This window comes from Ptychodera flava, chromosome 20, assembly GCF_041260155.1.
Source record: "Ptychodera flava strain L36383 chromosome 20, AS_Pfla_20210202, whole genome shotgun sequence".
Classification (NCBI taxonomy): Eukaryota; Metazoa; Hemichordata; class Enteropneusta; family Ptychoderidae; genus Ptychodera; species Ptychodera flava.
Window position 1 is genome coordinate 33,204,956 of NC_091947.1, and position 18,593 is coordinate 33,223,548.

The window sequence follows — 18,593 nt, forward strand, 5'->3', positions numbered from 1 at the left end:
TGACTTGATTTTGTATTCAATGGCCTTACATTGACGTCAGCAATGGTGTTAAAAACTGGGTGCAGTACGCACAACCCTCTTAGGCAATGGACTATACTTGCAACATGTTATTACATGTTAATATATCATACCAACTCTGCATATCTTGACATCTTAATAGCCCAATTCGGCTGCATTTTTTCCAGTAACACATTTTCCTTAATATAAAATTCATTATTAACCTCGGATGGCTTCATCTTTGCACAACGTTAATGCTGAAAAGTATCAAAAATTAAGCAATGGTTAAATAAGTGTATTGTTTTTTTATGTTGGAAGAGGTAGTATAGCATACGTCTGTTCAGATGAAGTACCCCACCTATGGTATCGGGGAGACATGTTACAATGTTTCCTAACAGCAACATTCCTGTTGGCTGTAGCCTTTAGCTGTCATATTTCCTCTTAAATTTTCTTTCAATCTCTAATTATATTGCTTCACTACTTCAAAAATTCAAGCATTTTCAAAACCAAGACTAACAATCCCCTTTTGTTAATTTCATGGAGTCAACAAAGAGGTATTTGTTGCCGTCTCCAGTCGCCAGTTACCAGTTTCCAGTTCATTTCTTGAAAAAGGAGATGGTGTTACTGAAGGCTTTAGAAAACCCTCTAGCTTCTTATCACTTAAATGCAAGTATATTTATATCATAACTGTTAAGAGGGCTGAATGACTGAATTTAATAACTATACGATGAATTCATACCTGGGTAGAGAAATAAGTTTGCAAATGTAGCATTGACCAAACATATGTCCACAGAACTCTGGCTTGATTCCCAAGTGCAAGGAAATAACTTGGAAACTGTCAGTAACATTCAACCTAGAAACTACACATATTGAAACTAACAGATCTAAAATAAACCAACATACTTTAAATTTCTACCATCATGACCAGACCTGGTACATCCAGATCATGCCTCAGAAGCCGTCCTTTCTTAGCACAACAGGCAAGCAAGAACTTTGAAAAGATATTATGAAATAAACAGGAAGGAAAAGTGACTAGACAAAATCATCAATGACATGAATTTACTGGGAGCAAAAACACAAAACACATCAATAACATTTTTCATTTCCGGTGACGAAGACAAGGTCATTAAAAAGACTGAGATGGGATATTCATCTCTTGGCTCCAGACAGACACCTATCATTAATGGTCTACATTACGACCATGACAAATTCCACACATAAACTACATCATGTACATTCTCCTCATTCAAGTACATATTCACAATTGTCTCATATGGAAAAATATTAAATATGATGAGAATTCTTAATACAACTCAACTATTCATAAAAAATATTTATGATTAACCCTTGAATCCCTGAGCTGGTCAACATAACATAAACTGGAGACTTTCATTGTTAATTTTCTCAATGATCTGTGAGGTGGGACAGTGAGCTTCTTTATCCATTTCAGAGAGAAAGGCTGTAGTCACAAGAATGTCAAGCCACAGAGGGCATATGAAAACCCCTAACGTAAATTTAGAATTGCATTTTCATCTGTCTTGAAAAGGATATACTTTACTGTGTCTCTAAGGTATGGGTGGTTGGTCTCAAGTTAGACTGACATTGAAAGATGAACCAAGAAAACCTGAGATAAACTTACCCTAAGTGTATTTTAGACAATTGCCTTTGACATGACGATAAATTAAGGAAGCTACCCCAATTATATTTTCACCTTCAGCACAGAAATTAACAATTTACTAATAGCACTGGCTAGAAATTGATGTGTTCTACTTTAATATTTGTTTATGATTTGCATAACTGATAAAAAATGCTGAACAATATCAATGAACAATAAAAGTAAATATTTCATAAAGAAATAATTTCATAAATAAATGCACACTAATATGTATCCTTACTCAGACTGGTGATAGAGAAAGGAATATCATTGAAGGCAAAAGATAATTACCATTGACTGAATCCAGTGACAAAAATTACACAAAAATTTTCAAGAAAAAAAATATGCTACAGGTATATGAATAGAAAAAAATACTTTATATTCCATTGAAAAATGTGGCTGCAAATTTCTGAAAAGATTAAAATATGGTAGCAGATTAAAGATCAATGTGTCACACATATTTCCAGACAGTCTTAAAAATAATAAACTGAACAGCCCTCAAAAATCCGATAGGAAAAATATTGCTTATTTAGAATTCATATTAGTTACATTATATGTCTGTCTGCAGCTCAAGGACCAAAACGGAAAGGTCAGCCAAGGGCAGTTTATGTTGCTAGGTAAATTTTTTGAGCAGACACAACAATAAATTAACAGTAAATGGGAGGACACATTCAATATCAAAATGGAAATATTATGTTCACTTATCAGAGCGAGTATGTAGCACTTAAAAGTTGTGCATTGAACACGCTCTATATTTACATGCCTATTGTTTTGTTATCTAACATGTTTTAGGTTTGTGTAATTTACCTCTTTGCCTAAGAATACTCATGAAATCACCTGACAACTGTAGGTAAACTTACTGTCAGCAATGACCAATCAATACCAGACAGACTAATTTAATGTTAGGGTGCCAATTTTTATGTAACAGTGTTGCCAGCCATGTGATACAGCGTCTGCAAGGCCTCTCTATGGCTCTTACCAGGAAATGGTCTCAAACAACTACGATAGCTAAACAACAGTGAATACACTGCTGTGCTCAAAATATTCACGCTAATCCAGTACAGACGCCTTCACGTTAATGACAATAAAATGGTGTCTTGATCGACTGACCTATCATCTTCAATTTACATTTGCAACAATGAGTTTTCAATTAAAAGACCCATTAAAACAGTCTTGTTCCTTGTCAGATAGACTGGGACAGCACTGAATACACGTTGGTAGGGATTTCCAGTACAGTTATATTCAATACGAATGCAGTTTAGCTAAATTGAGAAGGCGATCAGGTTTTATTTCAAAAATATTTATCATCGGTTAATACGCGTGATGTGTGCATATATAATGAGCCTGAAATATGATAATTTGCCCGTTGTCATTATCGCAGGGTTGGGCAATTTTACGAAATTCGCGACCGACTTGGGATCGTCATCGGCCCTGTCAGCTGCAGAAATCAGCTTGCAGACGACAAAATTTTCAAAGAATTCGTCTGAAACAACGTTAGCGAGCTGCCGATGCTCTAAATCGACTTTCCATATTTGCCAAAGCGAAAGTCCCAGTGGTTCAATAGAAATTTTGACGACGCCATTTTGCTCAAGGTCCCTTCTGTTTACCGTGCTTCCCATTTGGATTCGGTGATGAGCACACGTTCACAATCATATGAATAAAATTTGACAAATGAACATCACTTATGGTTTCTGACAGGTGAAAGGTTGATAGATCAAGTTCATGAGACAACCGGCAATAGTTGTGTCAAAAGTGTGATAACGACTTTCAAACACTAAGCATCAAGGTGTCGGCCGTGGTCTCCCGGCGGGGGTGGAAGTGTGAACCGTAATGGCTACCTAAGCCAGCAAAAACAACAAAGCGTGAACGGGTGAAATTTATCGCAATTAATTTAAAATGGCAAGCCACAAAAATATGAAAAACTCCATCAGCACGGAAGGACAATACTTACCAATACATGTGATAAGATTTTTCCTTCCCCTCTCCAATTCTTTTCTTAATTGCCGGCGCTCTTGTTGACAGCGGATGTTGCCGCAAGATACTGCGGCAGCCATTTTGAAATTGTTCTGTGTAATACGTCATTTCTTTTTGCAATACTCTTATGCAGGATACCGCTATGAATTGCGTCATTTGTGAAAAGTTCGTCTTCGTCTGTAATTAACTAGTGTACAAACATATTACATCTCTTCTTGCGCTTGGCATCCAATGTTAACTTTAAAATATGCCAAACAAAGTACGTTTAATATTTACGTAAGCATCCCTCAAATAGTGATACCCTAGCACCCATAGATTCGGAAGTAGTTGCTTCCAGACCGGCGGTCTCGGTGACGTATTACGCATCACGGACCGAACGCCAAACCCGGAAGACGAAAGTGTTTTGCTATTCACTATATTCAGTGTGTTGCCTGTGCTGGACCCAAAAGAAACACGCAATTGTGAAAGTCCACAGGTAAGAATTTAGTGCGTACACACAGAAAAACTATCTGTTAATGATACAGATTCAGAATTGTATACACTTAATCACGAACGTGTTAGTTAACAACAAGTGGACACACCTGTTCAGTGAACAGACTACGCCCAATCCCATTGCCCACCTGGGTCCGGGAACAGGTTATTGAATTTGAATCATGTGAAGTTAGAAAGTTCTAACTTTCAAAACAAATCACCATTACGCCGTATACGGAGAATATTTACAAAGTTCACTTGTCGACTTATCAAAAACAATTTTATTTAATTCTTTTTTGGTGGATGTGTGTTTTTGTTGTTTTTTTTCCGTTTCAGTAGCGATACCAGCCGTATAGTGTAAAGACCAGCGAGTTTTCACTTTTGCCAAGCCATACATTATAGGTTACCTTTCACATATACCACCTTCGGAAACGGTATCTCACAGAACAGATGTACCTATGTAGTTAGTTTTGATCGCCACAGTCTGCTTGAATCATGACTGTTAACATGCATGACTGATTTTTGTGTCACAGTGATCTTGACCTATATTCCATTCAAAGGGTTCTGTGAAATTTCAGGGGTAGTTACAAGTCTATGATAGTATCTCTTCTAACATAGTATTCTCCTGAAATAATGAAGTGATACTGAGATCGTCAGGATCAATCAAGCATTTGTAGTTTTCCTACTTCAATCACAGGATGTAGTGAAGTGTGTTGGTGTGCTATTAAAGGCTATGGTTTAATTTTACAACACACAGCCTTCCTTTTTTTTCAAAGAATACACATGTATGCTTTGGATTTTGGAGGTACCTCCATGTTTAGATGCAGGGACAGCAAATGGCCAATGAGCATTCATCAAACAAAAATATATTTCACTTGTGTGATGATAAAGAATCTAACAACAAATTGATCCCACTCATATTTTATTAATACCATAAGTGAGAATATCTTGCCATTTTCAACCTTCAACTAAATCAGATTTTGGCAAGATTGAATAAGATTGCCCATGCTAAACAATTTTGCAAATCAACATAGTCCTAGGGGATACAGTTGATTAAGAATACTGTTTGAGTTCTACCGGTACTGGATTTTCTTGATACTACTCACTTTAAATTTTAATGTAGTTGACTTTGCGTGTCAATAAATTGTGATTTGTCAAAGCAAAATACTCAAAGTATCTACTCAAATTGAATTGGAGAAAAACACATGCAGGCCCCATAGTCAGATACCACTCTGCACAAACTTTATTACAGAGTCTTATTCCCTGTCTGCAAAGTACAATTACCTATGAGGCAGTAAACTTAGCCACTGTCAAGTTTGCAAGATGGCACACTTTGAAAGTTGTACTACCTTTGTCACATTTAGTTGACCAAGTTGAATTACTCTTTTTACAGAACATGACAGCCAAAGGATTTTACAAGTATCCCGATGGGGAGGAGTATAACGGTGAATGGCTGGATGGTACGTTGTCTAAGTTTTACATGCAATGCCACTGCCCTGTGAGTAATCAGTTTACAGGATGATTACTTACAAACTTTCAATATATCTTGAGACATGATTGGTGTAATTGCCAATCATAATTGTCATTAGGTGTGTGCAGATGCATAATAATTATTGTTGTTGGCCATTCATATCTGTGACTATACCAATAGCACAGGTCCCTGGTTTGGACAGAACAGGTCAAGTCTGAGGTCAGACACATTACTGAGTACTTTTTAGAGTTGACCCATATAAACCTATGGTATCCAATGTGAAAACACCATGGCTATAAGATGGCCATTGGGGTTAGATGTCTATGAAATCTCAAAGTAAGAATGACAGTTTAATTTTCTTCATGAATCATAGACATGGGGTGCTAGATTAATGTGTGGAAGTATGTTGTAGGGTTATGGATAAAATTTAACTGACTCTGCGGTAAGTTATATATCAGATTTATCTGAATGCATATTTTACACTAGAAAACATTCAGGTAATACAAACAAAGATTATGATGATGATATGCAAATAAAGGAGGACTCAATTCCTGGGATCGAAAGTTACCCTTTTAACTTCAAAATATGAATCTTTGTACTGTTACTCTATTTGAGACTCACTGAAAGTGAACACTGATTAGACATAATATCCAAGATGTGATGTAACAACACCATCTGTAGACTGATGGAGAAATTAGCGAAATTAGTTAATGCATCATTACAATACTTTATTGACTTCAAAAATTAATTTAATCAGAGAAATGTATATGACCAATTTTGTTAGCCCTTGTCATTCAGTTATTTCAGTTTCGTTCATGTTGCTGAGTGGTGCTTAAAATAATGAATGTTGGTACCACTAGTCAATTCACTCATTGGCTTCAGTTTTCTGTCAATTTTATGGTTTTGAAATGGCCATTACAGTGAGTGTAAACATTTAGAATACCTCATTTTTGTCACAATTTTAAAACTCTGTGCATTTTCAACAGCTGTGATGTTGTCCATTAGAGTGCAAATATGTATTGTTGCTACACCAAAGAACTCCAACATGTGTAGGCTTGCAATATGGATGATGATTAATTAACTAATCGGGAACCTTATTTTTATGATGAATTCATTATGTTGAAAAAATACTGAGCAATGGGAAGTACAATTGTAAAGCCAATATTTACAATGCCATATCTTGGAGTATGTCAGTAACAGTATAACCCTATCAAGAATTGAAATTAATATTTGCTTCTAATATAATTGTATAAAAGTGATGTTCTCCAGGTTACACCGCAGATATTAATCATCAATGAAATGTTCTGGTCTTTGCAATGATCATTTTGCATATGAAAAGCTGACTTCCACTCATCATTTTTCACATCAAAATTACAAGTACTCAGAATTTCTATGTTTAAATGCAGGTAAAGTGGTTGCATAATATATTGTGACATGGAAGGGCAGGGAGTTACACCTTTGTCACAATAATTGATCCCATCACTCCAAGTTGTCAAAGATACATCTGCTATTTTCAGTCCTGAGACTGTACAGGCAGATTATTTCCAAAATATTTTTTTCTTCACTGTGCTGTAAAAATATTGCTGTATTAGAATATTTTTGGTACATTTAATTAAACCATTTCACGTTTCTGTCTCAGTAATTGATTACATTCATAGATATTTTTGTCAGCCCGCATGCCATATTTGCCCAAAGCACATGTTAATTGAAGCTTAGAACCCACCAATTCTAAACCTCTATGAATACAAGATACATTGTTGCCATTCTAGGGTCACCTGAGCAGAACATAGAATATTTAAATGCAAATTTACTGTATTATTCAGATAAAGACTGCCAATATTGAATAATAACAGATTTTCCTCTTTCAGAGCAGATGTTGTAGATTCCCTCAATATGAGAAATGTCATTTTATTTATTGTCTTTTTTCTTTTTTTTTTGCTACACCAGTCTTATCTGAGAGCAAGATAATAAACATTTGAAAACACACAAAGGTGAAATCATATTCCATTTGTACAGGGCTAGATATATGCAAATTTAAATGGGAAAGTATCGCATCAATATGAAAAAGGGTGTTAATTGTTGGTATTTTTCTAAAAAGTTGACGTGAGTAAATTAAGGGAGAAATGACAGGTTGTATCGGCTAAATCTTCACTGAAGTTACATTTTCTTTGAAATCTTATTTCAAACATTAATTTTTTTTAGCTCAGATGTGAAGCAGTTATGACATGTTCCCTCTGTTATTCGTAAAAAATATGCAGCCAACCATGTAGTAAGACTTGGTCAATTATACTCATTATGATTGGCAAGCAACACAATAGTTTAATGTCTGGCTGATTACTTGAATAATATTGTGGTTATTATGGCAGTTCAGAAACAAATCCATCAAGGGTTTATGATTATCTTTTCCTCCAGGCACGCAAAGGATTTCCTACACTGCACTGATGTAGCCTCAGGTTTCCCTGACATTTCTATGAGCAATATGTTTAGCAAAGCCATGGGCTATGTCATTTTAGCTAATACTATGTTTACTCATTGTACATTCCTTCAATAATTTGCACAAACCACTTGTAAATTGAGCCTTGTCTTAGTTGTTACAGTGATCCTGCTAGCGAAATTCATAACTGGCTGAGTTACCAGCCGATAGGGTAGTGATAGGATAAGATTGTCGTCGGCCACCTTTTTTGGTCGATCCACCTCAGAGACTTGCAGTGCCCATTAATGGTGTGAGAAAGTCCAAAGTTTTTGCTTGTGTAATGAATCTTGTCATGGTAACAGCCTTCCAGTCTAGTCAGGTGTTCTTTATACACCTCCATAAGCATAAACTGCATACCCAGGTGACACAAAGGACAAATTCACAGGTTCAGATAAAAAATTTAGTGGTCTTAACCCCTTGACTACCTATGGCGCCGGATATTTCCGGCGCCATATTGAATTACCATATACCTTGAGTGCCGGAAATATCCGGCACAGTTAAATAGGCGTATTTGCTTCGTTTTTGTCGCTAAAAATCCCGCAATTTCGGCGCTTGCACGCAGCGCAACTAAGATTGATGCATTGCGATCTGGCCTGAATGTGATTGCGCCCCCGTACGTCCGAGTATGGCCAAAATCCGGAAGCAAATGTCGTGACCCATGACCTCGACCCTGAAAGGTCAGACTGATCAATGAAGCGTCGCGCTGATTGTTTACAGTTTTCAGAAGTACGGACGATCGCGAAGATGTTTATGTTTTTTTTTTAATGAAATGAAATGTTTATTTATTGAAAACAAATGATTTATATCTAAATATTTTCTATTAACAGCAATATTCGTGAATGAAACTAGAGGAAATACAATTTTTTACTATAAGCCAGTGAAATTTTATAGCAGCCATATTATCAATATGACTGGTCACATGACTGATCATGTGTTTCGTCATGTGATATGTTGTTCCCTAAAATGTGTTTTTTAAATATTGTGAATTATTTTTTGATAAATCATAACCATTTTAGATGCATGTTTCTGCAAGGAAGACATCAAGCAGGTGTTTACAAATATAAAATGTGTTGATTTTCAAATACAGAATCATGTCAGATGCTGATGTTTGTGGTTTTTACTCTGCCTTTTGTGAGAAAAATCTTAAATAGGTACATCTATAAATAAAGTAAAGGGTAGTTATTATTACATATATGTAAAGACAATGCCATGAAAATTGCAACTGCATTTAAATTTGCATCATTTTATGGATTCAAAACACGTCCTGATGCTTCAAATATTCATATTCTTTGCCAACTCTGGTCACATGACATGTCATGTGATCAGTCACGTGACCTGGAAATACAAAATTTATGTATGAAAAAGTGGGAAATTTCATGCTGATTCAGAAAATATATGGTTTATTGGTACTTACTTAATTTTAGCTCTAAGCAGTGTTCATGCAATGACCACACCCCAGATTTTATCAATATTTACATAAGGGGCCTGGTATATAGGAATACATTGGCCTTGGTAGTCAAGGGGTTAAAGTTGAGAAACTCTGACCTCTATGTATCACTGCAACCATTAAATTTCCATATCAGTTCTTGTCTATGGCCCTTGGCTTCATACAAGACGTCTATAGAATCTTCTTCTCTATTGAGTCAATTTTCACACCTTGTACAGGTAAATGAGTATTCATTTAATTAGAAATATCCCTTAGCATTCAGAAATACTCTGTGACAGTTACATATGCCAGTCTGATTTTGCACATGTGAAACCATCAAAATAAAGTTGGTATGGAACTGTCTAGATTGAACAGAGACCTCACAGATCAGCTAAGCAATAGCAGACTGAGTGTACAATTAAGCAATAAAGCACACCCAGCGATGGTATTCCACAAGATTTTGACCAGTTCACGGTATATATGCACGAGCAATAGCAAGTGCATATACATGTATGAAGTGAAATGGTCAAAATCGAGTGGGATACCGTCGCTGGGTGTGATTTATTGCTATTATATCATATAGTAACAGTCTATTGAAATTCTGGCGTGAAACATCAAAAGCGGAATTTTCCCCAAGCTGAGAGCTCGCGCGTATGCCAGCCGTGGTATATCGCCATTATACCATGGTTCTTTTCGCGTCTCGACCAATCAGATTGCTGTATATGTGCCATCAATACACTGGTATGATGTAATACTCAATATCAATACGATGTTCTGACCACTGAATGTCCTGTGAATTCATTCCAAATTGCTGCTCTTTTTATAACAATACAGTATTAAAAACTTAGGCTGTGTGCATCAGTTGTACTAGCAGGTAATTAGTACCTTTGTCTGCGTAAGTACCTGGGGGACTTCTCAGAAATGAAATATGGAAATTCCCAATGCTCCAACAAGCAGTGTGTGTACTTCATAATCAGTCTGCAAACAATACATGCCATTGTGTGAGATCACGATTGGTATGTCAGACCTGTGAAATTACCAAAACACTGCAAAAATATCAAGTCTTTGATGAAATGAGTTGTTCAAGATAGCTGTAAAAAGTTGACAGGTAAAGTAGAATTTGTCTTACTGGAAAAACAAATACAAAAAACCTGACATTCATAAGAGCTGCTCTCTTAAAATAAATTTTTCATAGGTGATGGTCTTTTTTTATCTTTCTCATACATCACCCTCACATAGCTGCAAGCAGTAGTTATGTTACTGCAGATTTCACAATCCATATTCAATACAGTTTTGAACAAATAACTAGGTAATAGCCAGCATTTATTCAGGTTTAGGATGTTTGTAGATGTCTTTGATCCACATAATTGTATATTCAGTATATTTTATGTATTTTAACAAAATAATAAGCAGATGCTGAGGCAAGCATGGTAGTATTTTACCAACTGTCCCATATGATAAAACTGATCACCAGTATAATGAAACTTTCTCTCAAATATTGCTTTCCAACTGCTGTTGAAATTGGTATATTCCACTAAATCAGATTAAATGTACTCTTTAATCATTAACAGGCAAACGCCATGGTGTTGGTCAGTTAAACTTGGCAGATGGATCACAGTATATTGGAGGTTTTGAGAATGGTCTGTGTCATGGCCACGGTGTCATGACATTTACAGATGGATCAAAGTGAGTATTTCATCCATTATGAATCATATTCCGTGATGAATATGTTGTTTAGGACATTAAAGGGACAAAGTTGGCCATTTTTCATGAATTTTGTTTGATATGAGATACTATTTATATTGTATGACATGTTGAAAGATAATGAATGGTTGGCCATGCATATATTCGACCCTGGTTTTAGACACGATACATGAAACCATTGCGAAAATGAATTAATGGTCATGACCATTCATTCATTTTCGCCATGGTTTCATTTAATTTGTCTAAAACCGGGGTCAAATATATGTATGGCCACCCATTCATTCAGTATCTTTCAACATTTCAAACAATAGTATCTCGTATCAAACAAAATTCATGAAAAATGGCCGACTTTGTTCCTTTAAAAAGTATGAAAGTGTTGCAAAAAGATAGCAATGGTGATTTCTAATGGTACACACTGTAGAGTGTATGATCCATATACCAAACAGAATACAAACTGAGCATGCTGCAGTCTCAGACTGACTATTTTCCTGCAGGACCAAGAGTACTCCAATACAGGTGGTTCTTAATTCTGACCCAAAAAATACATACCGTATTATCTCTGTAGCCAACTATTCCCACAACCAGTTGGTTCACGCATAAATATTTGCCATTTCCCACACACAGCATTTTCCGGGGTATTATCCTCAAATAAATGTAGCAAAGCATTATAAGAAGCAAATAACTGGATGAGGTCACCATTTGCAGACTGTTAGTTATAAACCATAATAATGTTTTATTGAATTGCATGTACAGTTGTATAATTTGATTACTTGCTCATGACTTTAGTCATTTCAACCTACCAAATCATTCTGAAAATATACATGTTTCACCAAAATGTGGTTTTTCACTTTCAGTCTTACAAATGATCGCGAAAAGGGGGTTGAGATCATTTTGGCAGTCATCCTAGCAGACAAATTTTTGAATGGTTGCTGTACAATAATCATATGACATATTGCATGTCCTGCCACACAGTATTTGACACCTGCTTTGCATTGTATGCCTGTACATAAGTTGTCTTTATCTAGTAAGTCTAAGAACCAGAAAAAAGATGAAATGAAAAACCAGGAGTTTATCTTCATCCTCAGTGATGGCTTGACAGATGTTTCTGAGATTGGGATTCATGTTATAAATGGCAACATGATCAGAGTCCGATCACATTGCCATGTATTTCACAGTTGTTTTGTAACTCTTGGTATTTTTTGTACCATAATTAAAGATCAGAACAAACAGCAATTTATTTTTCAATTAATTAATTAATTAATTAAAGGAAATATTGTTTTTTAGCAGTATTAATCAATATCAATATATAGAAATCTGGAAGTTGTTGAACTTACTTTTTAACCCATATATAACAGTTTCCATGAAGAAGCTGGACTTTTACACTACCCTTGGTCCTTCAGACAAGTAGCTTTTCCTCCTTGAAGAAGTGCAATCTTGTGGTTTGAAAGTTGCACCTCTAAGGTTGTAATGAATTGAAATCAGGAAAATATTTGATCATTTTCCCAGGATTATAATCAGAGTTGGTGGAAAATTGTTCAGCAGTAGCTATATCATCATTTGACCAGTTAAACAGTTATAGTCTAGCATCCATCAGTAAAATATTGATTGTATTCATAAAAAATGTTAAGTTAGTAAATTTGCTAGTTGCAAACTTAACTCAGACTTTTTAATTCAATAAGTCACTGAATATATAATTCCATTTGGTGAATTTTTTAATATCTTGCAAATGAGAGAATTTCTAATACTCCCGTCACTATAAAGTACAGGAGAGAACATTTTAAAGTTATTTTCCTAAGAATTTTAAGAGCTTTCACAACACTGAATTTCAAAAATTAATGGCAAAAGAATAGTGATATATTTATGAATGTGTCAGTATCCATCATGGATATTATTCGTTTCCCATAATAATTGTGTATGCCAAACAAAATTGATAAGAGAATTAATCATTAAAATCATTAGTTCAAGTACAAGCCAGGTCCTTGTACAAAAACGTTGTCAATATCATTGATAGGCACTGTAAAACTAATTAAATATACCAGTAAATTTTGTCATGGTAAGAGACAACGTGGTTTTGCAGAATTTTCAAAGAAGTGATTAAATATCTGCACAAAAATGAGATGCAATTTCATGGTTCCATTGTATGTATGTTTCATGGTGACAAATTTATTAATCAAATCAGTGAAATGGGCAAAGTATTATTGGATAATTGTACTGACTTGATGTTCTTGTGAAGATTGGGTAGGCTATGTGTGATACTGAGTTTTGTTTTATGAGTCAAACTCTTAACCTGTTCACCCCAATTCCAGTAAACAGGTCCATAATCATCATAATGCGTTTGGCCCAAACCATGGTGGTGTTAGGGTTAAAGCAGCCACTGGGGACGGTGCAGCAGTAATGTTACCAGAGTTCCAAACCTATGACGTACCAGCCACATCAAAAACAGTTCATGAGTAAAGCATGTGTCAAAAATGACAAACTATAGTAAAGACATCAAATTCAGACATCTGTTTCTAAACTTTCTTTTCTGTTAAAGACAGACACATAGTAAAAGTTGTAAATTCTCCGCTGTTACTTGACAAGATAAGGCTGGAAGATAGATCAAAGAAAATGAAAACTGATTGAACATGGTAGAACACTACAGAATGTCAGGCAAAGTTGTAAAAGAAATAGTTTGGGTGCTATAAAAGGCAAATAGTGTTAAAGTGTCAAAAGTCAGTGACATTGTGCGTGTCAAAGGTCATGTAGAAATGCCAAGCTGTTAAACAAATGTCAAAGGTCATGTAGAAATGCCAGGCTGTTAAACAAAGGCTAATGTTGGGTGAAATTGAAAGAAGGTGGAAAAAGACTGGAAAAATTATACCTAAGGATAATGCAGATATGAGATATTAATGACAATGACATAATACATCAAAAACAAAACCACATTTGACATACGAGATGTAACAAGAGGTCAGTTCAATGACAAAATCTATCACCTTTTTTGGATTTTTGTTAAATTTTACCCTTATTCTGCTGATATGTTTTCTATACTTGGTAAACAGCTGCTTCAACTCAAGGTATTTTGGTATTTCTATCTTGAGGGACAAAGTTGTTTTCTTCTGTTTACGTGAGTTATGTCATGGAATATCAAAGTAATCAAGTGCCCTACAGCTTTGAGTCCCCAACATTGAAAGTTCCTCCTTTAAGAAAGCATGTATATCATGGTAATATCAAAGTGGAATTATAAACTGTCTTATATGAAATTACTCTCAAGGTATACATGATTATGGTTAGTTGTAAAAATTCAGAATGTGAGGGCATTTGAGGTCAGACTTTGTCAACTTTGTCCAGAAGTTATCAGATACTCAGTAATAAATTATCGCAAAGTGTTAAACAATGATAGGGCCTGACATTGATTAATATGCAGGTTATGTAAAGGTAAATATGGTTACAATAGTGTTCCAATACCAGAGAAGTATAATGCATGACGCAAGTACTGAATGAGTTTCAATTGATTCATACTCAAAACAATCTGAAATACTGATCTATAGTAACTATCCTTAATCAGACGGTACAGACCTTAATCAATTCGCATACTATTATACTTTCACTGTTACATATGTAAAGAAAAATGTCATCTTGGATGCGTTTAAAGAGCGGGAAGCCATTCCAGGTGTGTCTGTCAGGCTGCATTGTGTATGTCAGGTATCATTGCAATGTCTGTCAATGCATAGGTGAAGGAAAGATCTAGTATGAATGCAATTATTGAGTTTAATATAGTGAGATGTATACTAGTGCTATGGAAAACTAAATATAGGTTCTCATCCCCTTACAGATTTGGAGGTGAATTCTCCAAAGGAAAATTTCATGGTCTTGGTGTATTTCTAAGATGTGATGGAATGAAATTTGAAGGAGAGTTTCAAGAAGGCAGAGTCAGTGGCTTGGGTGAGTAATTTTAGGATTCTTTTTTGAACATGTAGCTTCTGATTTCATTGATAGTCAGTGGGCGAAACAGGGAATTCGAATGGACCACAGTACAAACAAAACCATGTGTACAAACGTGAGGAGAAATATGTGTATTTCTACATTGTGTTTGTACATGAGGATTTGTTTTTACAATCATCACTTGATCTCTTGAGTGTGTAGAACACTGCACATTGTTTTCATGGTGGAGTAGAACCATTGCCAAGATATCAGTGGTTGGTGAAGTTCCCATTCACCTTGACGTGTACTTTCCTCATACCCTCACAGCTACACTGATGCACAAATCTATATATACAGACATGTTTGATAATGTAATATTTCACTGAAATTACCCAATGTCATATACCCATCATGCATCAGAAGTTGTTTGTAGGAAATACTGCCAGTGTGATATTGATACTGCTTTATAAATTTTGCATGTGATATTTCACAAAATGTTCACACAATGTGTGATGCAAGTTCCAGCCTAGGACAATACGTATTATGCCAGAAGATATTCAGATTGATTCAACTATTAACGATGCGACTCAGGTTCAAAGGTCAATTTTAGCAATTTTTTTTATTTCAAATTTCGAACCACTGACACGTGGTCTTTCTTTTGGGGAAAGGTGTTGGGTCACATCGTACTGGGAAATTCCTGAAATATTACTAAAATGGCAAACTATCAGCTACACCGCGTGCCATTATTTCCCTTTTGTCTTAACGGTCGCGGATTACCGACCACGATTACGTATAGGCTTGGCGGTATAGTGCGCATGCGCTAGCTTCAAAGTTATGCTCAGCGTTTTGAACTCCGCATGTATCGGTACGGCAAACACGTCGAGCAGACCAAAGCCGGCGCTCGCGCGGCGCTCGCGCTCCGTACCATCGAAAAAGCAAGCAAGGTCCACAAAAGCGGACCTGAAAAAGACGGCAACGTGCGCAAAGGTCGATTTAAATGTAAAACAGTCCGACTTTGGCTCATACTCCCTGCAATAACGATCAAGAATGCAGTGAAGAGTCAGATTTGGCCGAGGACGCAGACGATAACGGAGACGTGCTCAGTTCAACAACTATGAAAGTATTTGACACACTGCTTTTCGAACATATTAGGCTATGCTGATAACATACCCGAGTCCAAAAATCAGCCTGAGCGAGATGAAACTTCTGTTAGTTGCGATAATTTTATCACTCTTGCTGTACATGCTTGGTGTTAGTATCGTGTTCTTTTATATTTTTAAACTCGAAGTTTCATCTTTCTATCGTGCAGTCTTTTCGTGTCTGCTGAGAAACCTTGAACAACACCGTACCCGACATCACGCGACATTTATGTCAAGGAGTTTCCCAAGCGAGTGCAGGAGTTCATACACACATAATGTAGATTCACAAAAGCAAGTTCACCGATCTGCAAATTTTTCGAAACGAAATGCAAATAGTTTTTTAGCTCCCATAGCCATATGTATATATGGCAATGGAAGCTATTCTTATAGGCTAGGGAAATGTCCGTATGTATGTATGTCTGTATGTCTGTATGTCTGTATGTCTGTATGTCTGTGTGTCTGTATGTCTGTATGTCTGTATGTCTGTATGTTTGTCCGTCAACATCAAAAAGTCCAAAACCGCTGCACATTTCATCTTGATATTTGGTGTGTACATGGATGATGGGCTGTAGATGAGATTTTGTTCAAATGAAGTTGTCATTGCCAAAAATATGCAAATTAGTGCCAAAAAAGGCGTTTTTGGTAAAAAATCTTCTTCTTCATAACCGCTGGTCAGACAGCTTTGATATTTGATATACAGGTCCCTAGGGATAACCCAACTTGGATTTCTTCAAATTGTGATGAAATATGCAAATCTGTATTTTTAAGGAATTTTTTTGTCATTTTTGGTCAAAAATTTATTGCATCAAAGCCGCTTGTCTGACAGCTTTGATAGTTGGTATACAGGTCCCTAGGGATAACCCAACTTGGATTTGTTCAAATTGTAATGAAATAAACAAATCTGTATTTTTAAGGAATTTTTTTGTCATTTTTGGTCAAAAATTTATTTCATCAAAACCGCTTGTCTGACAGCTTTGATATTTGGTATACAGGTCCCTAGGGATAACCCAAGTTGGATTTGTTCAAATTGTGATGAAATAAACAAATCTGTATTTTTAAGGAATTTTTTGTCATTTTTGGTCAAAAATTTATTTCATCAAAACCGCTTGTCTGATAGCTTTGATATTTGGTATATAGGTCCCTAGGGATAACCCAACTTGGATTTGTTCAAATTGTAATGAAATAAGCAAATCTGTATTTTTAAGGAATTTTTTTGTCATTTTTGGTCAAAAATTTATTTCATCAAAACCGCTTGTCTGACAGCTTTAATATTTGGTATACAGGTCCCTAGGGAAAGCCCAACTTGGATTTGTTCAAATTGTGATGAAATAAGCAAATCTGTATTTTTAAGGAATTTTTTTGTCATTTTTGGTCAAAAATTTATTTCATCAAAACCGCTCGTCTGACAGCTTTGATATTTGGTATACAGGTTCCTACAGATAAACTAAATATGATATACAGAATATATGATGAAATCTGCAATTTTGTATTTTTGGTGCAATTTTGCCATTTTTGGTCAAAAAATGGTTTCTCAAAAAACTACTTGTCTGATGCCTTTGATATTTGGTATACAGGTTCCTGGGGGTTCTCTTAGCAGTCCGGGTCAGCTCCAAAATTGGAGACTCATTATGATAATGTATTCCGGCATTCAGCCAATCATCGACCAGATTACATCATTAGTAAAGTACAGGTCACGCTGGGTCACAAATTACCCACCAAGTGTGATCGGCAGTTTTGGGCCGCTTATTAAGCCCCTGTCTTGTGAATTTCGACGAATTCCGACAGTCAACATAATCCACGTGTTCTGCAGAAGGTCATGTGCAACAAGGAGTCCGATTAGTGAACAAATATTCGAAATATTGACGATTCATTTCTACCCCCAGTTTTTCGATTTCGCTCAAGTACCGAGAATCATTTTGTGGATGTTCGTCATCTCTATTAGAAATACTGTTATAAAGGTTATTTGTGTAGGTACGCGTATAAAATTTTGCAAGAAAGAAGAGCAATGTCAGAGCTTTAAAACAATACCTGTTTTGTAGTTGTCAAACGCAGACTAAAAATGGTACGCGATTTTGAAAATGTGTTGACAGAGTGGCCACACAACTGTTCCCCATACGGTAGACTTTGTATCGCTGCCATCTCCGATACAAATGGGGTATTCTGAACGATCTGTGTAGGTACACGATTTATATTTCGCAGGACTTCAAGCCAGAGTCTAGGAATCACAGCGATATATGGGGTTTGGTTGTCTTAGCCAGAATAAAACTGGTACGCGATTTTGAAATTGTGTTTTGACAGAGTGGCCACACAACTGTTCGACATTATGACAGAATACGGCGCGGGAGGGAGTTCGACACAGTATGGCGTACGTAACGAAGGAC

At 36.0% G+C, this 18,593-nt stretch overlaps 2 protein-coding genes across 3 annotated transcripts in view; one reads left to right on the forward strand and one right to left on the reverse strand.

Annotated features, from left to right (window-relative positions):
• The window catches only part of LOC139120743 (ligand-dependent nuclear receptor corepressor-like protein), a 35,432-nt gene extending 31,692 nt beyond the window's left edge, over positions 1-3,740 (reverse strand). For both annotated transcript variants that reach the window (XM_070685291.1, XM_070685290.1), the window contains exon 1: positions 3,603-3,740. In XM_070685291.1, the coding sequence (XP_070541392.1) occupies positions 3,603-3,705 (103 nt within the window). In that variant the 5' untranslated portion in view covers positions 3,706-3,740. The remainder of the gene's footprint in view (positions 1-3,602) is intronic.
• Positions 3,733-18,593, forward strand: part of LOC139120747 (MORN repeat-containing protein 4-like) — a 39,037-nt gene continuing 24,176 nt past the window's right edge. Inside the window, exons 1-4 of the mRNA XM_070685296.1 lie at positions 3,733-4,100; positions 5,490-5,556; positions 11,038-11,152; positions 14,985-15,094. Of these exons, the coding sequence (XP_070541397.1) occupies positions 5,493-5,556; positions 11,038-11,152; positions 14,985-15,094 (289 nt within the window). The 5' untranslated portion in view covers positions 3,733-4,100; positions 5,490-5,492. The remainder of the gene's footprint in view (positions 4,101-5,489; positions 5,557-11,037; positions 11,153-14,984; positions 15,095-18,593) is intronic.